Source organism: Fragaria vesca, linkage group LG3 (genome assembly GCF_000184155.1).
Source record: "Fragaria vesca subsp. vesca linkage group LG3, FraVesHawaii_1.0, whole genome shotgun sequence".
NCBI lineage: Eukaryota > Viridiplantae > Streptophyta > Magnoliopsida > Rosales > Rosaceae > Fragaria > Fragaria vesca.
Genome location: NC_020493.1, coordinates 11514380 through 11542320, shown reverse-complemented (window position 1 = coordinate 11542320; position 27941 = coordinate 11514380). Strand labels below are relative to the sequence as shown.

Sequence of the window (27941 nt, the reverse complement as noted above, 5' to 3'; positions counted from 1 at the left end):
CATGAAAACTCTTTTTGTGTGCTTGTTCTTGTTTTCCTTCCTAAGAACCTCAAATGCACTAGACTCCATTACTCCAAACCAATTTGTTAAAGATGGTCAAACACTGATTTCAGCAGGTGGAAGCTATGAACTGGGATTCTTTAGTCCCGGTAAAGTGAAAGGAAGATACTTGGGAATATGGTACACTTTTTCTACTGAGACAGTTGTATGGGTGGCCAACAGAGAAATACCACTTGATGATTCTTCAGGAGTTTTGAAGGTAACTGATCAGGGAGTTTTAGTCCTTCTCAATAGCTCAAATGGCACTGTATGGTCATCCAATTCATCAAGAACCGCAGGGAATAATCCAGTCTCGCAACTCTTGGATTCAGGAAATCTTGTTGTGAAAGATGGAAATGAAACCAACCCTGATAACTTCTTGTGGCAGAGTTTTGATTATCCTTGTGATACACGCCTGCCAGATATGAAGCTTGGTTGGAATTTGGTTACTGGCTTAGATAGGTATATTTCGTCCTGGAGGAGCACAGAAGATCCTGCTCAAGGAGAGTTTTCACTACGAATGGACACTCATGGTTTCCCCCAGATTTTTATCATGAAGGGAGCTAAGACACTGACTAGGGCAGGGACATGGAACGGTGTTGAATTAACTGGATATCAAGGAAGGCCAAATCCAGTAGCGGTTTTTGAATTTGTGATGACTAAGGATGAGGTCTATTATGAGTACACACTCGTCAACAAGTCAACATTTGCGAGATATGTATTGAACCCTTATGGCATTGCACAGTGGTTTACCTGGACAGATCACTCAACTAGTTGGGAACCGTTCTTGTCAACTCAAGCAGATCAGTGTGAAAATTATGCCTTTTGTGGCGCTAATGCTAGATGTAATGTCAGTAACACTCCTGTATGTTCATGCTTGAAAGGGTATGTGCCAAAATCTCCAAATGATTGGAACACAACGAATTGGTCCGAGGGATGTGTTCGTGAGACTCCATTAGCTTGCAGCTCTACAGATGGCTTTGTAAAGTACAGCAACTTTAAACTGCCAGACACATCTTCTTCGTGGTATGACAAGAGAATGAGCCTCAAGGAGTGCCAGGGAATATGTTCGGGAAACTGTTCATGTTCTGCATATGCTAATTTAGATGTCAGGGAAGGCGGAAGTGGCTGCTTGCTTTGGTTTGGGAACCTCAATGACATTAGAGAGTTCACCTCTGATTCTCAAGACCTGTATATACGGCTGGCTGCTTCTGACCTAGGTAGGCTTTTGGACTGTTATCTGATCTCTCTATCAGCTTCTTACACTTATATCTGATCTCTCTTTTATCTGGCTGCTTCAGGCCAGCAAGATAGAAAATGGCCTACTCTAGTGTTTTGTTTTCTTCAGAAAATTACTGACTAAACTTTTAGTGTTTTAGTGTTTTTCTAGTGTTCTGTTTAGAAACTTGGCTGAAATGTGAATTTTGATAGGAATCTCAGTCTAACTTTGGCTAATTCCCAAAATTGTGAAACCTCTCAAGTCTTTATGTTTTACTTTGAGGGAGTTATGTAACTTGAACTTGAACTGAGAAAAAGTGCTGTCAAAATTGGAATATTTACATTATGAAAAATCTGTAGCAAGTGCAGGTGAAATAGGTGTTGTAGTCACAGTTAACCGAAATGTGAGATACTCCTCTCAGAATGACATGAACATTTTGTTTTGATATTTCAGATCCTATTGTGAAAAAGAGCAAGTTCAGCAAGAAAAAGCTAGCAGGAATTTTGATAGGCTTATCTGGTTTTCTTGTTGGAATGCTAATAGTTGGGTTCATTTTGTATAAACGGAAGAGAAAACTCAGAAATCAAGGTAAATTCCTTACATTGGCTCTAATTGTTTAAAAACAAACAATTCAAAATCCCAAATCCAAGTACTCTGACTTTGAAAAATGCATTTACATAAGGTGGTTAGTATTTAAATTCATTAGTCCAAGTCTACATCTATTAGTTTGTGCTGAAGTGATTTAGTCTTTCAGGAGCTAGAAGAAAGCTCGATTGCAGAAAGGAGGATTACAATGGAGAAGGCAGGGAAGACTTGGAGTTACCACTATTTGACTTGACCACTATTGCTAATGCCACTAACAATTTTTCAAGCAGCAACAAGCTGGGTGAGGGTGGTTTTGGACCTGTGTACAAGGTAAGGTAACATAAGTTAGGGCAACCAAAACGAGCTATTTTGTGATATCAACATTTATGGACTTTTCTGAATGGTTATCCATATAGGGAACTTTGGATGGAGGAGAGGAAATTGCTGTAAAGAGGCTCTCAAAGAACTCTGGACAGGGATTGAGAGAGTTTAAAAATGAAGTTCTACTGATAGCCAAACTTCAGCATCGCAATCTTGTAAAGCTTCTTGGTTGTTGCATTCAAGAAGATGAAGAAATTCTAGTATATGAATACATGCCTAACAGAAGCTTGGACTTCTATATATTTGGTAGGAATCTCTCTAAAACTCAGACATGCCTTTTCAGTTGTGCCATCTTTCACTCCTAACGATTCAATGTGGAATAAACATGCTTAATAACTTGTTCAGACGAAGAAAGACGGAAGTTGCTTGACTGGCCGACGTGCTTCCATATTATTGAGGGAATTGCTCGAGGGCTTCTTTATCTCCATCAAGACTCTAGATTGAGAATCATTCATAGAGATTTCAAGTCTAGCAATATCTTGCTGGACAATGATATGAACCCAAAGATATCAGACTTCGGCCTGGCTAAAACATTTGGGGGTGACCAAAGTGAAGACAGTACAAAAAGAGTGGTTGGAACATAGTAAGTTTGCTAGACATGGTAAACTTATACAATTCTGTTTCTGAAATTCTTTCTAACTGCGATTTTGTTTCATAGTGGTTATATGGCTCCTGAGTATGCAGTAGATGGGACTTTCTCAATGAAATCTGATGTATTTAGCTTTGGAGTTGTACTGCTAGAGATACTGAGCAGGAAAAAGAACAGGGGGTTTTGTCATCCAGATCATCATCTTAACCTTCTTGGACATGTGAGTATATTATTTTACTTCCATTATGCAATCCTATAAGCACCCTTACCATAGAAAAATGTCCATTTTCTTATTTGATAGGAGCATAGAAACATGCAATCCATCCTCACTGACATATGCTTCAATTTGTTTCAAGGCATGGACATTATGGACTCAAAATAATCCTCTGGAACTGGTTGATGTGACGTTACGTGATTCTTGCAACAGAACCGTAGTGTTAATAAGGTGTCTTCATGTGGGCTTGCTATGTGTGCAACATGTACCTGAAGATAGACCAAGCATGTCATCTGTGGTTCTAATGTTGGGCAGTGAAGTTCAGTTGCCTTCACCAAAGCAGCCTGGTTTTTACACTGAACGAACTGTGCCGGTCACCGAATCAACATCAACAACCAGCGACTTGTATTCAACAAATAATTGCAGCACAATGTTTCTAGAGGCTCGCTAGATGATTAGAGTTCATCCGCTTGTTACCAAATCAATATGAAATTAATCATTCAATCGAAGCAGAATGGCACACTGATATAGTTTCATGTTGTGGAACAAAATGTGTTTGTTAGCTTGACTTAGAAGGAGTTATATGGGTAAATTTTCAACCAAATTCATTATTGTTTGGGTACCGAATAAGATCAAATCAATGGACGAATTGAAATCATGAATCATTAGTGTTTAGTGTTCATAATTAGTAAATCACAAAAACTGTTCTCCCACAAAAATGTATCAAAAAAAAAAAAAGATACTCTGAACAAAGATTTAACGAGACCACCACTGTTTGTGTTATTTCAACTAAACGGTTAGTATATTGCGGTTGTACAGTTGACTCTGTTCGGATCCCTTTAAGCCTAGTTTGGTTCGAGGAATGTAAAAGAAAGAAAATGAAATCTTTGAATTTTCCTTTGACAAGAGAAATGAAAATGAATCCTTGGGGTGGAGGAAGAGAACCATTTTCCACCCAATTTTCATTTTATGTGAGAACCATTTTCCTTTTCCACTTTTTTCCACTCTTTTCCTTTTGGTTTCCAAACAATAGAAAGTAATGACTTTTCTTTCCCAATGGCTTGATCCATGAACCAAACATGACCTGATCAAAGGAGTGGTTTTCTTTTGCTACCGCTTTTGACGTGGTCGTAGTTTCAAAGATGTGTCCTTTGTGTGATTACATAATCGAGTACACATTTTGCTGTTGGCTACTCAAGCTCGATTGATGTCACTGTTTGCTATTCAAGTCGTGGTTAATCTGTGCATCCTTGTGTCGGTGAAAGTGCATTGAGACAAGAAGCTGAGTACCTTTTTTTTTTGCAATGCTAATTCTCTTCATTTACTTATATGTACATAATGCTCATCTGGTATCATGTAACACATATTTAGTTAGAATCGAGTTTTTGTTTTCTGTATTTTACTTTTTGGGTAGATGATTAACCACAATAGTGAATTCGATGTACTTATATCAATTGTAATTATCTCATTTTGTTTTTATATGCAACTATTTCAATCTAAAAAAAATATATTCAAAAAATATAATGTATCAAAAAATAAATAAAAATAAACTTTCTCCCACAAATTTAGGGAAGCATAATCCACATGCTACATATATTAATCCACATGCTACATTGCTACTTGGTTTGACCAGAAGACGACTCTGCTGCGACCCACCTTAACACTTCAAGTGCTCTCTCCCTCTTCACTTCCCGCTCTCTCTCTCTCTCTTCCGATTCTCTCTCCCATTTTCCGACCGCCGCTCTCCGCCGATACCGAGGTACGCTTCTCCGGCCTTCCTTTCGTTTCAGTCCTAGTGTCATTTTCCGCCGGAAACCTGAGTTCTTTACGGTCTTTACATTTGGGGGTTTTGTCGAATCTTTAGGTTTTCAATTCTTCAATTTCGAGTCTTTTAGGGTTTCTGTTAGGCGAGAATCGTTTGATCATTTTTACTTTTAGTCGCCTCTGTTTGCTCTGTAATTTTGTTTCTCACAAAGTCAAAGATTAAGTCTTGAGGTGTGAATTCGAATTTCGAAATCAATCTAGGAATTCTGTGTTAGTTATATGATTTTCCCTTTTTGGTAATCCCCTGTTTACTTATGTAAAATTCAAGTTAATGTTCATTTTCCTTTTCTGTAGGTAAAATTGAATATTCTTTTTGGTGATTTAGTTGGGTTTTGATTTGGTTGTTCCTTTATTGCGGTGGGTTTCTTTTGTGCCAAGTAATCATGGTTGAAGATTAGGTTTTTATTTTTTTTTCTTTTAATTTTTTTTTGTTAATTTTGTGTGTGTGTGTGTGTGTGTGTGGTGAATATATATGGCTTAGTGAAGAAAGTTTCCTTATTTGGAAGAAAATTTCTGAGATAGGTTGAAAGTTGAATCATGTTGTAGTGCATAGAATTTGGGGAAATTAAGTTGGCTTGCTATAGTGTGAAATGTGATACCAATTTGTTCATTTCAGATAAGTGGAGACTTCTGAGGAGTTTAATCATGGCTGGTGGGGATTCGGATTCTGACAGTAGCTATGTCCTTATGAGTGATGTCACTTCTGTGGGTAGTGATTCTGAGAACTATGTCATTGTGGGTAAAGACAACTGTCTGTGTGCTGATTCTGATGAAGATTTCTTTGGTGGAAGCCAAAATGAGTTGAAGAAGGTTGTCCCAAGTGCTGATTATGATGAAGATTTATTTGGTGGAAGCCAAAATGATTTGGAGAACGTTGTCGATGATGAATTTTGTGATTGCCAACAACAGTTGAAGAAGAATGGAGGTGCTGACAGTAATGTGAGTACTGATTCTGAGAACTTCTGTTGTTGAATCATTTATGCATCAATGTTTCTTTTTCTTTTGTATAATCCAGTTTGACACTGTATGATTTTGTCAGAATTAATAACTTAGTACTCTTGTTTGCATGATTTGTGGGAAAAATATTGTATTATAATGTAGCTAGATACCTGGTGCAGTAGAACTAGTCACTGTTCAGTGTGTCTGAGAATTATGAAGACCTAGCAGAAACCCCTTCAAGTGATTGAACAACACAGCATCCATGAAAATAACTTGTCTTGCATTCTGTTCTTGCAAATGTGATAAACGGATATTAGCTTCAGGAAGATTTGTCTTTTTTGATACTTTTTTGAATACCCTATTGTAGGGGAATGAACAACTTGGAATTCAAAGAATCTGCTGTGTGATGCCGGTGATTTTTAAATTCTTCAACCTAAGACACCTCACGGAAATGAAGCTAGTCTCGAAAGAGTGGAACATGATGGCCAAATCAGAATCGGCATCAAGGTTTGTCTCAAGCATCTTCGTTGCGAACCTTGAAGACCCGGGTCATGTTGCAGCAATTAGATTCAATGCTGAGGGCAACTTCTTTGTAGAAAAGTTCCAAGTCAATGATTTGAAATCCTTCAATTTTCCAGTTATCATTTTAGGATCTTGTCGGAGTAGAGTATGCTTAGGTGACAAGCACCACAAAATCCTCCTTGTCATTGATGTTTCTACAAAACAGTGCTGGAAGATTGAAGAAGAAGAAACTGAAGATATAGGAGAATATGGATTTGGTTATGATACAATTGATGAGGATTATAAAATCATCAAGGTTTACTCAATGGAGTTGATTCATGCTGCTATCTTTTCACAGAAGAGGGGTACTTGGAGAGACCTAACCTTTCCAGAGTTGGACATTTCCTTTGATGGGCCTGGTTGTTCCATAGAGCCTAGAATATATTGGCGTGATACATCTAAAGACTCCTTGGTAAGCTTTGATCTTTCGAAAGAGACTTTTGATACGATTGAACTTCCAAAAGCCTTGCAGAATGACAACCACATGACTTTTGGAGTTGTTCGGGAATTAACTTCTGAAGATGCAGCAGAAACTCTGTTGATTTGCATTTATGAATATGAAGATTGGGGAGAAAAGAAGTGGTCAGAGCTGTGGAAGCTTACAAAAGAACAGAAGTTTGAGAAGTTAAGAACAGTGGTCCATAATGAAGCGGTCATGAAGCCATTATGCTATCATCTGTATCCAATGACGATAGTGATACTTGAGGCAAAGCGGAAAATCAAATTGCATCATATTACCGATGACTCTCAGACAAACATACCTTGTTTTGGCAGTCTACATCATTATCCGAGAATAGATGCTATAGGCTTTTTGGACAGCCATGAATCACCAATGACAGATGATTGCATGAAGGTATCTATTACCGATGAAAGATGCAATATAATCATTCTCTTAGTTATTTTTCTTATTAGTTATGGACTGTGGCTTCTACCTTTTGGTGTTTCATCACTTTCATGTATGCACATATCACTGTATATGCTTTCTGTTACTGCATTCTGCTGATTACTTCCTTGTGGCATGTCATTGTGTGTGCCAAATGCTGGTTATTGTTGGTATTCTTTGTTCTATGAGTAGGTTTCATACTTCATCTGTGAGTTACCATCAATTTTCGTATATTTTTGTGTCTTATATGCCTGGAATGTGACAATGTTCTTTCAGGGATCCACTTCTGAGTTACAGAACAGTGAGATTACCGAGCTCAATGGAAAAGATGGGCGGTTTTACTAGTTGCTTGGGGCTGTGCTTCTAGGCATTCTGTAATTCTGATTCCCATTTCTCTAAGTGGATTGCGTCATTAAGCTTTTTGCTCTCAATGATAGCCGGTACTATTTTGTAGAAGGATCCTTATCTTGGGACTGAGTGCTTTGTAGCTTCAGCTTGCAACAGCAGTGATCATGAAGTTTAGAAGTATAAACTCAGCTATAAGCCTTGCGCTTTTTCTTTTTGTAGTATCTCTATCAAATGATGATGATGTGGTATCGAGCATTTGAGCTTCAGCTAGCAACCATAAGTGTGTCAAGCTCTGGCATACTTATTGTTGCTAGCTCATAGCTGATGTTTATATTTGTAGTGCATAATACTCAAATCAAAGTTGTAGAATACATGGATTTTTTTTGTCTCTACTGGTGTATGTAGATGAATTCATGATATTGTGATTGTCCAGAGCTGAATATCTGTTCATTTTACTGTATGTCATTATGCTTCTGGTGTAAGATAGGCATTTACATTATCAGTTTCCTGATGGTGGTCACCTTCAATGATCCCGTACATTCATTATGCTGATTGATTTTGGAGAGGGTTGAAAGTGGCCAAACTTCACAGAATGTGGTTTTAAAGTAGCTAAGAGGATCTTGATATTTAACATTTTCTGAGTTCATATATATGAACTTTTCTACTATACATATGTGTATAGCATATATCAAGCAGTGAGTCGTCCGATAGTCTTGAATTTTGAATTGCTAAACGATCGGACGGCTCACGGCTTGATATATGTCATACAAATGTGTATAGCAGCCGAACCCTATATGTATTGTGGTTTTTAACCCAGAACCAAAGTTGTCTATTTGTCTTTATGGATATGGTTAAATTTTTTATTTTAACCTACCTTTTACTTGGAGGCCTAGCCTAGGTATTCAACATAATAGGCAGAAGCCATCGGTTTGCTAAGTGGTCTCAGATGAATGAATAAGTGGAATACCTTCGTCATTGTTCAAGAAAATAGTAAGACTTCCATGGTCGGTTTTACTAAAGACAGTGCATGTATGCAGGGAAGAGAAAGCACTAAGAAAAGCTAAAATGGATTAGGATTTGTTTACAAGGATGGTTCAGAATTCCTTATTCACCCATATTTCTCAATTGTATTAGGATTCCTTTAGAAGGATGGTTTATGATTCCTTACTATTATATCCTATTATTATTGTCATATTTGTATAATCATAATCCTCCTCTATATAAGGGTGCCCCTGTTCAATAATAATATTTCTCAGTTCTCTTTGTTACAATTTTTCCTTCAACACGTACTCCTCCACGTGGTTTATCAATGGAAGAAGAAAGCGACTTGTATGTACCTGTGGCAAAGCGGAGAGCGATTGCAGCGCAGAGGCTTCTTGAGAAGCAGAGAGCGATTGCAAAGCAGAAGATTCTTAAGAGGAAGAGAAGAAGCAGCTCTGAGCAGGTTGACTCTAAAGTGGAGGAATCCAAAGAAAATAGGACGAATCTACCTAGCCTCCTTGTAACAGCGTCACAGTTGAAGCGTGATGCTCCGGAGATTACTCCAAAAGAGCAGCTGCTGCAACAAGAAAAGCAGATGATTGAGCAGCTCCCCGATCGCAAATCACTAATGTCAGTTCATGAATTGGCAAAGGGAATAACTTACACAGACCCTTTGCCAACAGGTTGGAAGCCCCCATTAAAGATTAGAATGAGAACTGCAAAGCAATGTGACGTGATCCGCAAGCAATGGCACATCAAAGTTGATGGGGAACACATTCCTCCTCCAATTAGGAGTTTCAAGGACATGAGATTTCCGGAGCGGATTTTGAAGGTTTTGAAAGCCAAAGGGATTGTGAAACCGACCCCCATTCAGGTTCAAGGTCTTCCTGTGGTTTTGTCCGGGAGGGATATGATTGGAATAGCATTTACAGGTTCCGGCAAGACATTGGTTTTCGTGTTGCCAATGGTTATGATGGCATTGCAGGAGGAGATTCTGATGCCAATTGCTCCAGGAGAAGGACCTTTCGGGTTGGTTATATGCCCATCGAAAGAGCTAGCAAGGCAGACTTTCGAATTGGTACAAGAGTTTGTGAATGCTATGGAAGAGGACGGAAGACCAAAGATAAGGCCTTTGCTGTGCATTGGTGGAGTGGATAAGAAGTCACAGCAGGACATTGTGAGGAAAGGTGTTCATATAGTTGTCGCAACTCCGGGAAGGTTAAAGGATATGCTGAAAAGCAAAATAATGAAGCTTGATAACTGCAGATATCTAACTTTAGATGAGGCTGATAGATTGTTAGACTTAGGCTTTGAGGATGACATAAGAGAAGTTTTCGACCATTTTAAAGCTCAACGTCAAACGCTTCTATTTTCAGCCACCATGCCTATTAAAATTCAGAACTTTGCTACAAAGGCTTTGGTTAAGCCTGTGACTGTCAACGTGGGAAGAGCTGGAGCAGCAAATCTTGATGTGATTCAAGAGGTTGATTATGTGAAGCAAGAGGCCAAGGCTTTTTACCTTCTTCAATGTCTGCAAAAGACTGCGCCTCCTGTTCTAATATTCTGCGAAAAGAAAGCCGATGTGGATGAGATTCATGAATATCTTCTGTTGAAGGGAGTGCAGGCAGTGGCTGTTCATGGAGGGAAGGATCATGAAGAGAGAGAGGATGCCATTTCTTCCTTCAAGTCAGGGAAAAAAGATGTCTTAGTGGCAACTGATGTTGCTTCAAAAGGTTTGGATTTTCCTGATATTCAACATGTCATTAATTATGACATGCCTGCAGAAATCGAAAACTATGTTCACCGGATTGGAAGAACAGGAAGATGTGGCAAGGTTGGAATTGCAACAACGTTTATAAACAAGAACCAAAGTGAGACGACACTCCTAGATTTGAAGCACCTATTGCAAGAGGCCAAGCAGCGAATTCCACCCATGTTGGCTGAGCTGGATGATCCAATGGAACATACAAGTGATGAGGTTGAAGGCTGTGCTTATTGTGGCGGGCCTGGTCATCGAGTCGGTGATTGTTCAAAACTAGAGCAGCATAAAAGAATTGTCAGCTCTAGGAGGGATTTATATGGTTCTGGTGGTTACGTAGGGGAAATATGATGTTGTAGAGCCTCCACATACTGTAATATATATTTGAAGTTACTTATGAAATTTGTTGTTGTTTTGGTTATATGTTTGTGGTGTTGGTATTGCTTTTTTAAAGTTGTGCGGCATCCGGCAAGAAGTTGATTCCACTGATATAAAAGCCAATGTGATTAATGTCGAAGCAAATTCAACTAAGCTTTTAGTGTTCGTCTTTGTTCTGTTTTGAAACTTGGCTGACATGTGAATTTTGATGGGACTCTCAGTCTAACTTTGTCTACTTCCCAAAATTGTGAAACCTCTCAAGTGTATATGTTTTACTTGAGGAATTTATGTAACTTGAACTTGAACAGAGAAAAAGTGCTGTCAAAACCGGAATAATTTACATTTGTGAAAAATCTGAAGTGCAGCTAAAATAAGTGGTTGTAGTCAATGTTAACTAAAATGTGAGATACTAATTTCAGAATGACATGAAACTTTTGTTGTGACATGAAAATGTGAGACACCATTTTCCACACAAATTCCCTAGCTGCATCACATTTGCCATTTTTCTTACAAACAACACACAACTTGTTGGTCAGGTTTCTAGGATTTCCTATGTTCTTTTAGGGCATATTCAGCAGCTCATGTAAAACTAAAACTATCTCTATTGTAGAGGAAAAACATTTTTTTTTAAGGATTAATTTCAGTTTACCCCCCCCCCCTGAGGTTTGGGATTGACATCGTTTCACCCCCCTACTTTTAATTTTGAAAATTTACCCCCTAAAGTTTTAAATTTTCATAAATCATGCCCAATTGCTAAATTCCATCTAATTCAGACGTTAATTTTAACTTCATAACTCACTAAAAGTGCTAAAATAGTCATAACACAAAATAAATCGCCTTTTAGGACCCTTTTTTCTAAGATTTCATGCTAGCATTTAACCTCCAAATTGGACGGAATTTTAGCAATTGGGCTTGATTTATGAAAATTGGAAACTTTAGGGGGTAAATTTTCAAAATTAAAAGTACGGGGGGTGAAACGATATCAACCCCAAACCTCAGGGGGGTAAACTGAAATTAATCCTTCTTTTTTTTTTGGCTCTAACAGCTCATGTAAATGATCTCTATAATACAAAAAAGTGAGAAGAGAGAGAAAAAGATCATCCATATCTATAGAATTCTCAAAATTTGTATATTATTGTAGAAATCTCTAAAATTTATTACTTGCCTTTAAAATATCATTCTCTCTCCTCAAAATAAGAAGAAAAAAAGTCATAGAGATTTAAAAACACATCGTTTACCTAAAAAACAAAAACCCTTGCGAACCCCAACAAACCCACGAACTCCCTCTCGTCCGGCGGCAGCCTCATCTTGGCTAGCCTCAAGGTCTAATCTCATTGAGTTTCGCTGCCGGACGAGAATTCCTTATGCTGTTTTAGTCTCTTGTATGTGGTTCGGCTCGAGGATAGACGGAGATATTCGAGATCTGCTGGTTTGTGCAGGTTTTTGGGATGCTCGTCCTTGCTGTTTGAGAGTTGCGGTGGCGGGGGTCAGCATAGGCTTTCATCTTCTTGTCGGTGGCATGGTTGTTTTGGGTCGCGGACTGTGCGTGCATGGTAGACTCCAAGGTTCTAAAAAACGCTGGACGCTAGTTGGGCGAACAACGCCCAAAAGATTAATCGGGGATTAATCGAATTTGTATTTTTGTATTTATTTTATTTTTTAATAATAAATAATTATATAAATAATCTTATAATTATTATAACAAGCAATTACTTATTTAAATAGTCATTTAATATAATGTTAAATAATTTTTAATCACCTAATGAACTATATCCTAGACCTTGTCCTTAGAAAAACAAATAATAATGAGCTATAGTGGATTAGTGGTCTGACTTTGATCAAACCTTTTAGGCCAATACTGTTGGTGGTCAACAAAAATACTGCTACCTCGATAAAAACTACCAGGCCACTTTTGCATCTCTAGTCTCTCTCATCATCTCATCGAACAATTATCATCTTCTGTTTCACTCGTCCAGAAAAATCATACAGATTGTGTCAAATTCCATAACAAAATCTAGTCGCCGAGCTGCCCAGAGCCCGCCTAACCGCCCGATTTTCTGCCAGTCGACTAATATGGACGACTACCTTGAAATCAGAATGGGCTACCGTCGGCGAGCGTCAAGGTGCCGCCTAGGCGGCCGCCCAGACCGTTTTTTAGAACTTTGGTAGACTTTTGGTGTGGTGTGGCCGAGAAGATCCGCAACGCTTTGTGGAGGCTTGGCGTGGCTGTGGGTTTGCTTACAGCATGGCGGTTATGGAGGCAGGTAGTGGTGGAGGCAGATCAGATCACGGATCATCTTCTGTCGGGCTTAGGTTGGGCCCATTTTTTGAAGTTGTTTGGGCTTCCAGATGGGTTAGAGCTTGTCATTTGGGCCTTAACCCTTTCTTGCCCTTCAGGGATTCTAGGGGTTTTCCACCCATTTCAATGTTTGATAGGGGTTGGCGAGCCCTAACATTAAGGGCAAGGAGGTTATTTTCCTTGTTCCCTACCTAGACATCTGATGGAAGACTATTTTTGTTTAAATTTTGGTTCTACTTTGTTGTACACCAATTGAGGTCCGCATGCGACGGGTATGACCGCTACATGAAATTTAGATAGGAATAGTTGTAAGTTAGATGTGATAGGCTTAACTGAGCGCATTTGTAATGAGAGTTACCTATCACTTTATTATTGCTTGTTGCCAACTAGACTTTTTGGTCGTAAGTAGGCAAATTAATTGATGTAAGCGTCTTCTAATCGTGAACAAGTTAATAAAAGGAAAAATGTATATTTAGTACTAATTCAAACCCTTTATTTCCCATTCCAATGATAATCTTTTGCATTAGCCCATTCCAATATAAGGTAACCATTTTTATGCCCAAATGCACAAATATTTACTAAAGTCTTAACAAATCATATTATTTAAGACTATTTTGCCCCCACTTCTTCAACATGAAAAGACTTGGCCGGAACCTCGGACTTCGGTCACCGGCCGTCAGACTCCGGTCACCGGAATTTTCCAGACTGCCGGACTCTGGTCACCGGAATTTCCCCGACCGCCGGATTCCGGTCACCGGATTTTCCCCTGTAACCAGTTACTGACCCCCAATAACCAGTTACTGACCAGTTAATGACCCATAATAACCAGTTACTAACCTAAGTAACCAGTTATTGATAAATTATTGACACCCAATAACTAGTTACTGACACCTAGTAATCACTTAGTTTTCAGTTACTGACACTCAGTAATCACTTAGTTTTCAGTTACTGAAACCCAGTAATTACCCAATAATCACTTATTGACCAATCGAAAAGCATGATACGTAAATTGAACAAACTGTAGCGAATACCGTACCCAGTAGCTGTTAGCATCGTCGACATTTGGAAACGCAGTGACAGACTGCTGGCCACTGCCAGAGCCATACGACATGTCGTGGGAGTGCAGCCGAAACTTGGTCCTCTCGTGCATAAGCTTCAGCACACTGTCGTATGTGATCTGCTCAATGCCGGTATACATTTATCAATCTCCGATAATCAGATTCAGATCATAAATTACGAGCGGGAAGAGAAACAAACCTCGACGCCCTCAGCGGTGGGGGTGGTGGCGCCGTAGCCTGTATCGAGATCGAGGCCGAGGAAGAGGAAGACAGCAAGGCAGAGAAAGCCGACGGCCATGGCGAAGAGCAAGGCTATGAACCAGGTCTGTTGCCAAAAGGGAAACTGAGGCTTCGAAGCCCGGCTGGGAATAGTGATTCTTCCCTGACCCGGTGAGTGCAGAGCGGTGGCAGTGGCGGTGGCAGTGGCACTCATGATTGGAAGGGAAGAGAGAGAGAGAGAGGAAAACCAGATCGGGAAAAATTAAAGGAGAAAGAGATAATATTTGTGTGGTGGAGTTACACAGGGTATTATAGTCTTTTTTTCAAGAATAATTGAAATGAGCACAAAGATAAGATTTTAATTAGAATGAGGTTTAGTTTTCAAATATTTGAGCATTAGGACATTTTTTCTTAATAAAATTGTCTATTTTCTCTAAACAAAAATAAAAAATCAAAAAGTTAAAACATTTAACATGAAATTTGGGGTTTGATTTGATAGCCATGGCATCAGAGATGAGCCTAGGGATTTAGAATGAAAGCAAAGAAATTGAAAGAGAGAAACTGAGAAAAGATCAAACCCTTGCTTTGATTCTCAAAAGTTTCGTTACAGAGGAAAATGGACTCAAGTCACTATACATACAACTGAGAAAATAATAGCAACTCTAACAAACTAACAAACTTTGATAGCTAGCCATAGCTGACAGGAACATCTTTTACAAACTATTAGAGAGCTTAACAGAAAATGGTCAACACAATAGCACAATCAACATGATTTGAATAATAATATAAAATTTATACAGATTTATTAAATTATATAGAAAAACATATTTAATTTTATATAATAGAATAGATGAGCTATTGGAGTTGAGCTCATTTTCTTTTAGCCAAAAAGCTGGAGGCCCTCATCGAAGCAACATTGCTAAGGTGCTTCTCGCAAGAAGTCAGAGGTCTAAGAATGAGCCTACCGGAGAAGACAAGGGAGGACACACATGACAACCCAACAATGGAGGCCTCAAAAGGTAACCCAAAGGAGAATCGACCGGAAAACCCAATGGAGAACCGAATTCGAGAATGAGTTGAAACAGGGGTAAGGCTCTCTTTTCTTCTTGCAAGAACCATGTTCTTGAAAGGGACCCCCATTTGTGCCTCCATCGATTTTCTTTGCTCTATCACAATAACCACTCTACATCCTACAATCATCCTCGAAACTATGCTTTCCGACTTCTCAAAACTTCACTAGATTATTGAAACAATGATGGAAACCAATCAGAGACCCAAAAATAAGTACAAGTTCGAAGGATTTCTTGAGAAGGAAATGGGGTAAAAGCTATCTTGCCTGATATTCAGAAGGAGCTAAAGATCTTTGTCCAGTTGGAAAATGTGCTGAGAGTTCTAGACTTTACTATTGAAAGTGCAATTGAAAGTTTGAAACAAAAAAAAAGAGGAATTGGCAAAGTTGGAGCAGCAAGTTGAGATCTTGGATGTCGTTCGTGTGCCAAGGAAAGGTCAGGAAGATTCGGACTTTGTTGCTCTCTGGGCTGGAAAAGAAGACATGGAGGTTTTTGCTCAAATCTTGGAGAAGTGGAAGGAAGGCCTCGATGGTATTAAAAAGAATGTTAAAAAAACTGTTCAAGTTAACGATGAGAAGAGAACCAATTTGTACAATTGGATTAAGGAGATGCCAAAGACCGATCAATGCTGGATGCATCTCTAGATTGCATTGGAGAAAGCTGTGAATTTGGGGTGTTCAGCTCTGTGCTTCTAAAACACTTGTTGGTCTCATTACCGGAGAGCAAAGAACGTGAAATGGTGATTAAGCAACTAAAAGCTGTACTGAAAAACCTTGCCGGAGATGAAAGAAACATTTCGGCTAAGAAGTTCATAGAGTTGGGATTTTTTTATTTGAAAAGTCAGAGCATGACAGGTGGTACTGGTGTTGTAGAAGCAGCTGATTATGGAACCATTTATCAGTTCAAGATGCTATTGATCAGAGTAAATCTGATCTTCAGACATCCCATTTCCTTCTAGGGCCGTTCAACAGTTCACCAAAATTTCCTTACTTTGTATGAGTCTTTGGACAACTATGTTAAGCAGAGCGATAAACATGTGGATGTGTTGAAGCTGAAGATGAATATGTGTATGGAGAATTGGAAGGTACTGATATACCATAGACATTTTCATCTTCAACTTCATCTTTTTAGTGATATGTCTATGTCTTCGGCACTGATATTCCATGACTTTCGCATAGCTGCAAGCTCCACCTTCCAGTTCTCCAAAGACATACTCATCTTCTGCTTCAACGCATCCGTATGTTTATCTGCTTGACATTACTGTTCAAAGACTCAGAAAGGTAACAAAATTCTGATGAACTGTTGAACGACCCCGGAAGGAAATGGGATGTATGTAGATCATATTCACTCTAATCAAGAGCATCTTGAACTAATAAATGGTTCCATGATTAGCCGCTTTGTCAACACCAGTACCACCTGTCATGCTCTGACTTTTGAAATTGAAAATTCCCAACTCCATGATCTTAGCTGAAATGTTTCTTTCATCTTCGCAAGGTTTTTCAGTACAACTTTTAGCTGCTTAATCACCATTTCACGTTCTTTGCTCTCCGGTAATGAGACCAACAAGTGTTTTAGAAGCACAGAGACTGAACACCCCAAATTCACAGCTTTCTCCAATGCAATCTAGAGATGCGTCTAGAATTGATCGGTCTTTGGCATCTACTTAATCCAATTAACTGTACAAATTGGTTCTCTTCTCTTCGTTAACTTGAACAGTTTTTTTAATATTCTTTTTAATACCATCGAGGCCTTCCTTCCACTTCTCCAAGATTTGAGCAGAAACCTCCATGTCTTCTTTTCTAGCCCAGTCCGAATCTTCCTGACTTTTCCTTGGCACACCAACGACATCCAAGATCTCAACTTGCGCCGCTCCAACTTTGCCAATTCCTCTTTTTTCTGTTTCAAACTTTCAATTGCACTTTCAGTAGCAATAGTAAAGTCTAGAACCCTCAACACATTTTCCAGCCGGACAAAGATCTTTAGCTCCTTATGAATATCAAGCAGGACAACTGTTACCCCCATTTCCCTCTCAAGAAATCCTTCGAACTTGTACTTATTTTTGAGTCTCTGATTGGTTTCCATCATCGTTTCAATAATCTAGTGAGCATAGTTTCGAGGCTGATTGTAGGATGTAGAGTGGTTATTGTGATAGAGGAAAGAAAATCGGTGGAGGCACAAATGTGGGTCCCTTTCAAGAACATGGTTGTTGCAAGAAGAGAAGAAAGCCTTACCCTTGTTTCAACGCATTCTAAAATTCGGTTCTCCATTGGGTTTTCCGGTCGGTTCTCCTTTGGGTTACCCTGTGAGGCCTCCATTGTTAGGTTCTCATGTGTGTCCTCTCTTGTCTTGTCCAGTAGGCTCATTCTCGGACCTCTAACTTCTTTGACAAACACTTTAGCAATGTTGCTTCAATGAGGGCCGCCAGCTTCTTAGCTGCATCACGAAGTTGACGAAGTTTCTCTTCAGTGACTGGTGCGCCGTTCTTAGGTGGTTTCTCCGGTGGGTTCTTCGGTGCCATTCTTGATTACTCGGTGTGGTCTGCTGCTCTTCTGTTGCTCTGCTTTGCATGCTCTACTTCTTTTTGCGCTTTTGGGTATTCGTTGAATTAACTAAGCCTTTTATAGATTGCAGCGACTTGCTATTGTCTTTTTTATTTTATTGTTATTATTATTTGTCTATTTATGTCTTAGTACACATTTTGTTTATTATATGTAGAAATATGTTTTACAAGATAACTAGTAAAACCCCATTGTTAAAAAATAAAAAATAATAGTAAGCTGTGTACCCAAAAAATGTTTTCATGGTTTGTTATAGTAAGGTACCCAAATAAAATCAGAATCCTCATATTTGTTTTGATTATCATGATCTTACATTTAAAGCAAAGGCAAAGTCAATCGATAGTCACTATAACCTATATAATTAAGACTAGTTTAGTCCGGTTTTGCACATGAAATTGTTACAAAATTTCAAACCAGACAATTGATTTCCAAAAATAGATGGGGAAAATTTTATGACTCGTATGTGCGCAAGTATGAACAGTTATTAACAGAGTGCACTAAAATATATAGCTAGCTAAAAAAACTGAAACCTCTAAGGGTTTTGAGAGCAAAGCGACAGTTGCACTTTTGCTATGCTCCTAGCCACTGCGGACGTCGTTTGGCGTCGCTTCTCAAAGCGGAAGGACGGAGCCACCTGGTTCTCCTTTATGTGGTCTTTGTGAACCGCAATTTCAGTTGTGGTGGGTGACAAACTTGGATCTAAAGTTGGGCGGTGACGCTACTTGGGCTTTAGTTCATGTCCTTAAACATTAAAAGGCGGCCATCTTCTCAAGCGGGCAAGGTATTGTCCGGTGTGGAGGCGAATTAGGTTCTTTTTGCTAATCGAAGGAGGCAGCTTTGATATTCCGACAGTATCGAAGGAGGCACAGGTTTGGCTGTGGTTTTGGGTCCGCAATAGGTGTCTTGACATCGGTCGTGGTCCTTGTGTAAGATCTCTGAAGGCTTACGTCTATGTCTCATAGGCTAAGCGGCGACACCGTTTTTTTGGACAAGTTTTGGGGTTGGGATAGCCACCATGGCTGCCCGGATGGGAAGGCCACCAAACTAAGGTGGTGTTTGCTGCACTTCCGGCACCCTGGCTAGGGTTCCGGCTTTTTCTGGTTTGGGACGCAGGAGTGGGGAATGGCTGGGCATTTGGGCCTGGTTCATTCTCTCTCCTATATTTGGCCTGGTTTGGGTATTTAGTTGGGTTTTGGTAGGTTTGTTGTGTGGGCTACGTACCCTTATCAATTTTATCAAGCCTTAGATCGAAAATTTTCACTATTTTGGGAAGCGGCAACGTACATCTACCACTGGGTCTTCGGCGTTAAGCTTGACAAGATAATAGTTTTTCTCCAAGGTTGCGTAGTAGTGGAATGAGTTTCATTCTACGTATTTGGCTTAGTATTTTGATTTCCTAGTTGTAGTTTGCATTTTATTTTTGTCGAATAATGACTTTTGGAGCTTTTCTATCGGAGCTTGTCTCCTACTTGACCAGGCAGGCCGGGGTTCGCCTAATTGGTAGTTTGGCTTTTGCCAATGGATGGGCTATAAGCTCAATGGAGTCATCCATTTCCCTAAAATTAAAAAAATAGTTACTAATAGTCCACTTAATATAAAACCGAAAATGCAAGCTAATCTTCTTTGTGAGGCAAAACATCAAGCAATTGGCGTGCAAGGCAAGCTATACCCAATTACATAGTTGAAACATGAGGAAATGCAAGCACGCACCGCGTACTACCATTTCAATCAGCTTGAGCTTGAGGTTGACGAGACAGATTCACTATCTCTACACTAGAATACTCTACACTCTACAATCAGGTCAAGTCTCTATAGTGATCGAGGACCAAAGTTGGGAATTTGAATTTGATCCTCTCTCTGTAAGCGAAAGTGACTTTTTACTTGCTCTTTGGAGTCAACCCAAATCATTTTATTTTATTTTTTGAGTGATTTTAATTTACTTATTTTCTGATTCTCTTTTTCAATGAATGCTGCAAAAATGATAATACAATTCTATCCGAGAAGAAAAAACCCTAAAACCCGGCAGCGGTGGCGGAGTCCAATCTCTCGCGATCGTCTAGGAGCGGCCTTGACTGCTCGGCTGGCCTTGGCTTTGCCGGCGTCATGTGCTATGCTTCCAGACGGGATCAATTTTGCTGATTGAAATGGCCCTTACGATTGTTTTGGTCAAGGTTTTTGTCAGGTTAGGTTTTGGCTTCAAGGTTTTGGTCGATATCTTTGGGAGGTGGAGGATTGCCAGTCGATGGGAGGTGGAGGATCGCCGGTCGACGAAGGCCTCTGTTTCGCTGATGCTTGATGGAGAGTTTGGAGCGGATTGCAATCGGCGGGGTTTGTAGCTTCTTCTTGTGCCAGTGACGCAGGGATTGGATCATCATGGTTTAGGTTGTGATGATCTCGGAGCGGAGGTGGGATCTTGATGTGGCGCTGTGTGAGGCTGGTCGGCGGTATGGAGGTGGAGATCGATCGACGAGGCGGAGGTGGAGGTGGACTTTAGGGCAGGCCATGCCTGATGGGCCTTGTGTGGACTTTTTCATTTGGGCCTCCAAAGTTTTAATAGTTTTTACCTATTATTTCCAGTAATTCCTTTTGTTAGGAACCTAAGTATTTGTGTGTCTTGTATTTCTTGCTTTTCTGTTAGAAATAAATGAACGGAATCTTTGTAATGAATGGTGCTAACATGCCACGTCCTTAATTTGCCCAAATGTTTGGCAAGGGAATACATGTATTCATGCCATTCTAGCTTGAATATCAATAAAATTACCGTATGACTTTACCTGTCAAAAAAAAAAAGATGAATGCTGCCAAAATAGGAAGTCTTTAGGTGAAAAATCACAACAAAAGAAATTTGCCCGATCAAAAAATAAAATAAAATTGAGGCAATGTGTGAATACAAGTTTTTTCTTGACTAAACTATCGAATGTCATGAAAATATCATATTCCGAAGGAATTGTTTTTTTTATTTTTTTATGAAGTATCGATTATCGATAGAATGAGTTTTACCTATGCTAAGAATCTATACGTAAATGAGTTTGAGCGCTGGGTTCTTCCAGTCCAATACTTCCAAGTCCACATTAGCTTGGTAAAAGAACATAGGAAATCCCAGAAACTTGAACAATAAGTTGTGCATTGTTTGTAAGAAACTATAAATGGAAAATGTGATGGAACCAGGGAATTTGTATGGAAAATGGTGTGTACTATCTATCAATCCACCAAATCTGAACAGCCGCGACAACCTTACAAACCATTTGATGAGAATCTTTATGTTGCATTTTCCCCCAGATTTTGCTGCATCGAAGTTCTGGTTTCATGGTATTTGCCTATTTGGTCTACTAGTCAAACATAGTAACAATCCAATTTGGTTATTACTTATGTCATTGGCAAACATGCGTAAATCAACGATGATTAGTCTGAATCCATCTAAGGATTCCAGTGCTTTAAATTCTGGATGACACTGATCTTGCATAATGTAACCACATTCATTGACATTGACATAATCCTGGAAATCACCAGAAATCTCCACAGGAACAATCTCCATCATTGAAATGGTGAAACCTCAATGAATCTCTAACTATAATCCTCACACCAACTATCTTTCCCATGTATTTGATGGCATTATGGCAATCCCCACATATCCTCAAATTCTTAAATACCCGAATTGTTGACTCCCCATTCAAGTTGAGCATTGCAAAAGCAACAGCCAGCTTCTCACTATGGTTGCAAAGAGTCCCCACTTTCTCTTCTTGATCCACATCTTGCAGAACAAAATCCGTGTTTGGCACAAACCCTGCCAATCTCATCTTCTCACCCATTTCCTTTAAAAACTTGTATATCTTTTCACTATGTTCATTACTCCTATCACCAGCAACAAAAGTGTAGACTCTATTTCTCAACTGAACCCAAGAACAACCTGGTGTTTTTGCGACTCCTCTGTCCCTCATCAGCTTCCTAGTTTCTGAAGCTTCTTCCCATTTTTGGGCAGTTACAAAAATGTTGGACAACAATACATAGTTACCAGGGTTATCTGGTTCAATCTCAAACAGCCTGTTTGCTGCTATTTTTGCCAACTCCACATTTTTGTGCACTCTACAGGCACCAAGCAATGCTCCCCAAGCACTTGCAGTTGGTTCCATAGGCATTCTCTGTATAAACTGATAGGCCTCTTCTAGTCGACCAGCACGGCTAAGTATATCAACCAAACACGAATAATGATCTGCATCAGGTTCTACTAAGTGATCCCTCATTGACTCAAAAACCTTGATGCCTTCATCAACCAGCCGCGAATGACTACAACCACACAAAACACCAGTGTATGTAACAGAATTGGGCTTCACCCCGGACTCTAACATGTTTCTGTATAGCAACAATGCTTCTCCTCCATTCCCATGCATTGAGTTTCCGATGATCATTGTATTCCAAGCAACCGTGTCCTTTTCCGGCATCAAACTGAACACCCTCCTTGACAGTTCCAACTCCCCACATTTTGCGTACATGAAAACCAAAGCTGTTGTGCTTGCCAAGTCATTCATCAAACAGTTCCTAAAAATGTAGCTATGAACCTCTTTGCCTGCCCTCAGGCTCTCCAAATCTTTGCAAGCCGGCAACAAACTAGTAACTGTTATCTGATTCGGCTTAAACCCCGACTCTTGCATCATCCCAAGCATTTTCAGCGCCTGCTCAGTTTCGCCATTAGTCAAGCACCCACCAATCACAGCGTTCCACAACGCACCATCCAATCTAACACCTTCACTTCTCATCCTACTAAACAGAGCCATACCCTTCTCCCATTCCCTATTATCAAAATACGCTGTTAAAAGCACATTCCAAGACACAACATCTCGTTGTGACATTTGATCAAACACCTTCTGCGCTTGCTTGATACTCACGGAACTAGCATACACCTTCACAAGTGCACTGCTAACAAATACATTCCCTTCCATTCCATGTTTCACCACATATCCATGAATCTCCCTCCCTGAATTCAAATCCCTCAACTCAGAGCAAGCAGGCAGGACAGTCGACACCGTCACCGCATTGGGTCTCACTCCACTCAATCCCATCTCTCTAAATGCAACTAAGCCCTGCCTCGGCAGACCACAGCGAACATAACAAGAACATATTGATGTCCAAGAAATGACATCCTTCACCGGCATTGCATCGAAAACCCGCCTCGCCCCATCAACAAACTTGCATTTCCCAAACATATCAACCATGGCATTGCCCAAAGAAACATCCAAACCAAACCCGAACCGAATCGCTTCATTGTGAAGCTCAGTGGCGTTTCGGAGATCACCCAGAACCGCACAGGCCTTGGCAACAGAGACAAGTAGAAGATTGTCAGGAGCAATGTTGCGAGCTCTGAGTGAAGCGTAGAGGTTTATAGCTTCCCTGACGAACCCATGTCGCGTGTGGGCTGATATTAGCAGGGTCCATGCGCGCAGGTCTGGTTCAGGAATTTGGTTGAATACGTGGCGGGCACGTTGCAAATCGCCGGAGTTGCAGTGAATCTTCAGGAACCTGAGACTCAGGTGAGTTGGGATGTTTGCTGTTAACATTTGTTTCTCAAAATTTGTGGGAGAAAGTTTGAGGTTTTAGAGGTTTTGTCAAGGACAGAACCGTCAATACATGTCAATTTTTTTTTTTTTGTTGACAATGTCATGGTATCATAAAGGACTTCTACCACAAACGCATGTAAAAATGCTCAAACTGTGCTTCGAAATCATATGGCTAAATATCAGTTCTGTTTTCTTGAATGTGAATGGAGAATCGAAGTCATGGGCTGTGTGAATTTGTTTTGTATTTTTGATCATCTTTGTCAAGCAGTATTGTGACAATGATGACATCTTCTTCTATTTTATTCTTGGTAGGTATTTTTTTTCGTATGTTTAACAAAGTTGAATCCAGTTGAGCTTGACCTGTGATGGTTTTACTGTAGCTGAAATTGTAACTTATGGCTTGAGCCATCCACACACAGTTGTGCAGCTTGTGCTTTGGCACATGGTATTAGAGTTCTATATTGCTCTGGCATGTAACAATTTCTGAATCTCTTCTCTAACAAAACAATGTTTCAGATGCTTTCGTTGCTCAAGGAAATTCCTTTTTTTTTTTTTTTCGCTTGCTTCTGGTATACGTTATGTTCTGCTTAGCCTTGTGAAGTTTTTGACACGATCTTCATCCGGTTCTTTCAGGTCGAAGCGCGTCGGGGTATCTGAAACAGAAGTGAAGCTTCATGAATCATGACTGCTGGGAGCTCGTGGGAGGCAAGTCTTTGTTAGTTGATTTTATATATCGACTGTCATTTTCATCAGAGTCTATCCTTGTGAATAACATGACTATATATTAGTTTATGAGCTTCTATCTGAATTTTGACTAAAGTTGTTTTTTTACAACAAATTATCGTGTCAATCAAGAAACTTTACTAAGAAGATAAAACTTCATATTCCTGGAAAGAAAAAGACAGACATACATATAAAAGCATATCAATTGTTGTCAACTGATAACCAGAATGTGAATCACAGACTAAACATAGTGCATATTACTTTCTTGATTTGACTATCCATGGTTTGGATTATATAGTAGAAGCAGCTTCTGCATTTGAGAAAATTGATAAATCCCAGCTTTGACAGACTCCTCTATAATTGTTCCATTACTATGAAATTCTGAAGAATACTACAAATACATCTCCAGGTATGCATGGAGCAAGCTTTAGCTTTTCCATTTTTACTTGTTTCAACTTCTCTGCATATATTATGCATCACTTTCTTTCAGTAAGAAATATACATTCTGGTCAGAAAATGCAAGCCTTTAGAACCCTTTTTGTATGCTCTTTTGTTTTCTCCTTCCTACAAACCTCATGTACAACTGCACTAGACACAATCACTCCAAGTCGGTATGTTAGAGATGGTGAAACTCTAGTTTCAGCTGATGGAAGCTTTGAATTGGGATTCTTTGCCAAGTCAAAAGGCCAATACTTGGGAATTTGGTACACTTTTTCTACCGACATAGTTGTATGGGTAGCCAACAGAGAAACACCAATAAGTGATTCTTCAGGAGTCTTAAAGCTCACTGATCAAGGAATTCTAGTGCTTCTGAATAGCTCAAACAGCACCATATGGTCATCCAATTCATCAAGAACCACAAATAATCCAGTATCACAACTCTTGGATTCGGGAAATCTTGTTGTGAAAGACAGAAATGATACTAGTCCTGATAATTTTCTTTGGCAGAGTTTTGATTATCCATGTGATACACAACTACAAGATATGAAACTTGGCTGGAACTTAGTTAATGGTTTAGATATGTATCTCTCGTCTTGGAGGAACACAGAAGATCCTGCTCAAGGAGAGTTTTCACTACGGATGGATACTCGTGGTTTACCTCAACTTTTTGAATTTAGTGGAGCTAAGATACTGACTAGAGGAGGATCATGGAACGGTCTTCAGTTAACTGGATACCCGAGGAGGCCAAATCCAATAGCTGAGTTTATATTTACATCGAATGAGACAGAAGTCTATTATGAGTACACACTCCTCAACCGCTCGACGTTTTCTAGATATGTATTAAATCCATCTGGCACCACACAGTGGTTAATATGGATAGACTACACACATAGTTGGGATGTTTTCTTCGCAAGCCAAGTAGATCAGTGTGAAAATTATGCCTTTTGTGGTGCCAATACTATTTGTAATGTTAATGCTGCTCCCATGTGTGCATGCTTGAAAGGATTTGTACCTGCATCTCCAGAAAACTGGAACTCAACAGGTTGGTCCGATGGATGTGTTCGAAAGACTACATTAGCTTGCAACTCTACAGATGGCTTCTCAAAGTACAGTAACTTTAAACTGCCAGACACATCTTCTTCCTGGTATGACAAGAGCATCAGCCTCAAGGAATGCAAGGGACTGTGTTTGAAAAATTGCTCATGTACGGCATATGCTAATTTAGATGTCAGGGAAGGGGGGAGCGGCTGCTTACTTTGGTTTGGAAACCTCACTGACATAAGAGAGTTCACCTCTGGTTCTCAAGACCTCTATATACGAATTGCTGCTTCAGACTTAGGTAGCTTTTAAATTTTCTGTGATTTCTTTTATTCAATGATTGTGGATAGCATCTCATAAGATTTTGTGTTAAAGCGAATGATCTTTATTTGTGTTTTTTATTTTGTTTTGTTCTTTCAGATGCTATTGGGAAGAAGAGCAAAACCAACAAGAAAAGGCAAGCTGCAATTGTAATCAGCTCTGCTCTTCTTGTGATGGGAATGCTAATACTTGGATGCCTTTTGTATAAACGAAAAAAGAAACTGAGCAATCAAGGTATACTTCTCACAGATGGACACTGATTGTTTCAATTTTCAAATACATGGCTGCTAGATTCTGGCTCAAAACTTTGCATAATAGTTCTTGTACTGCTAAATAGTGCATTAAAGCTAGTCTAAATACATGAGTAGTTTTATATTTTGATATTGCAAATGTGTACATCTACATATGTTAATGACGAAGAAATTGACTATTCAGATGTCAGAAGATTGCTGGATTGCAGAAGGGATTACTTTGAAGAAGAAAGGGAAGACATGGAGTTACCACTCTTTGACCTGACCACTATAGCTGATGCCACTGATAACTTTTCAATCGACAACAAACTGGGAGAAGGTGGTTTTGGACCTGTTTACAAGGTAATGTAACTATATGCAAATTGAAATGTGCTGCTACTATGACAAATTTCATGACTTTAATGTATAATGATCAATAGGGTACATTAAAAGGAGGGGAAGAAATAGCTGTAAAGAGGCGTTCCAAGGATTCCGGACAAGGTGTGAGGGAGTTCAAAAATGAAGTTATACTGATAGCCAAACTCCAGCACCGGAATCTTGTAAAGCTTTTGGGTTGCTGCATTCATGATCAGGAAAAAATGTTGATATACGAATACATGTCCAACAGAAGTTTGGACTTCTTTATATTTGGTATGATCCTCTCCATAATCAACATGGATTTACAGTCATATCATCCTCTAGGATTCAATCCAGCATGTAGCTTTTTAACATGTGCCTAAACTTCTTCAGACCAGGAAAGACAAAAATCACTCGACTGGCCTACCTGCTACAACATTATTGAAGGAACAGCTCGAGGCCTTCTTTATCTTCACCAAGACTCAAGATTAAGGATTGTCCACAGAGATCTGAAACCAAGCAATGTCTTGCTTGATAAAGACATGAACCCAAAGATTTCAGACTTTGGTCTAGCTAAAACATTTAGCTTTGATCAAAGTCAAGCCAAAACGAATAAAGTGGCTGGAACATAGTAAGTACTAGTTAGGTAGTTGCTAAGACATATTATGTATTTTAGATCATACCTTGTGCTGTGTTTAAAATTCTTTCTCAATTCTCACTCACATTTTATGTTGCAGCGGTTATATGGCGCCTGAATATGCAGTAGATGGAATTTTCTCGATGAAATCAGATGTATTTAGCTTTGGAGTTGTAGTGATTGAGTTATTGAGTAAAGAGAAAAACAGGGGATTTTGTCATCCAGATCATGATTTTAATCTTCTTGGACATGTATGTTTTGTTGAAGATTTTATTCTTGACATGTAACATTGCTGCTTTATGTATCCATCCTACTAACACATGTTGAATTTGCTTTAGGCATGGACACTATGGACTCAAAATATACCGTTGGAACTCATCGACAAGACATTTTGTGATCCACAAACCATATCCGAAGTGTTAAGATGTCTCCATGTGGGTCTGTTATGTGTGCAACAAGTACCTGAAGATAGACCAAGCATGTCCTCCGTGGTTCTAATGTTGGGCAGTGATGTTATGCTGCCTGTGCCAAAGCAGCCTGGTTTTTACACTGAACGGACTCTACCAGAATCATCATCAAGGTCATGCGACCGGTGTTCACCAAACAACTTCAGCACTACATTGCTAGAGGCGCGGTAGATCATCATTATTCGAGCTTGTTAATGCACCGCAATGACATCAAAATCAAAGATTCTTATTGTGTAAAAGTGCTCTTGGCAGCTTGACTTGAACCTTGTAG

At 39.5% G+C, this 27941-nt stretch overlaps 3 protein-coding genes across 3 annotated transcripts; 2 read left to right on the top strand and 1 right to left on the bottom strand.

Moving 5' to 3' along the window:
* The first annotated feature begins 1 nt into the window (after position 1).
* On the top strand, positions 2 to 27841 carry LOC101304265. The gene is made up of 25 exons (XM_004295647.1): positions 2 to 1259; positions 1712 to 1846; positions 2013 to 2173; positions 2260 to 2470; positions 2570 to 2807; positions 2883 to 3033; positions 3170 to 3473; positions 5468 to 5790; positions 6158 to 7204; positions 7427 to 7442; positions 14219 to 14380; positions 15161 to 15295; positions 15719 to 15877; positions 15991 to 16268; positions 16371 to 16430; positions 16525 to 16626; positions 23343 to 23429; positions 24549 to 25128; positions 25198 to 25959; positions 26079 to 26213; positions 26415 to 26572; positions 26650 to 26860; positions 26960 to 27197; positions 27304 to 27454; positions 27542 to 27841. Exons 1-25 carry the CDS (start codon positions 2 to 4, stop codon positions 27839 to 27841), a joined length of 7362 nt encoding a protein of 2453 aa, XP_004295695.1.
* LOC101307468 (DEAD-box ATP-dependent RNA helicase 35-like) lies at positions 8663 to 10673 on the top strand. The gene has a single exon (XM_004294169.1). The coding sequence runs from the start codon at positions 8892 to 8894 to the stop codon at positions 10671 to 10673; it is 1782 nt and encodes a 593-aa protein (XP_004294217.1). The 5' UTR covers positions 8663 to 8891.
* On the bottom strand, positions 13589 to 14525 carry LOC101307763 (stromal cell-derived factor 2-like protein-like). The gene is made up of 2 exons (XM_004294170.1): positions 14257 to 14525; positions 13589 to 14176 (listed from the first exon to the last, which is right to left on the bottom strand). The coding sequence occupies exons 1-2, from the start codon at positions 14488 to 14490 to the stop codon at positions 13973 to 13975; spliced, it is 438 nt and encodes a 145-aa protein (XP_004294218.1). The 5' UTR covers positions 14491 to 14525; the 3' UTR covers positions 13589 to 13972.
* Positions 27842 to 27941: the final 100 nt, after the last annotated feature.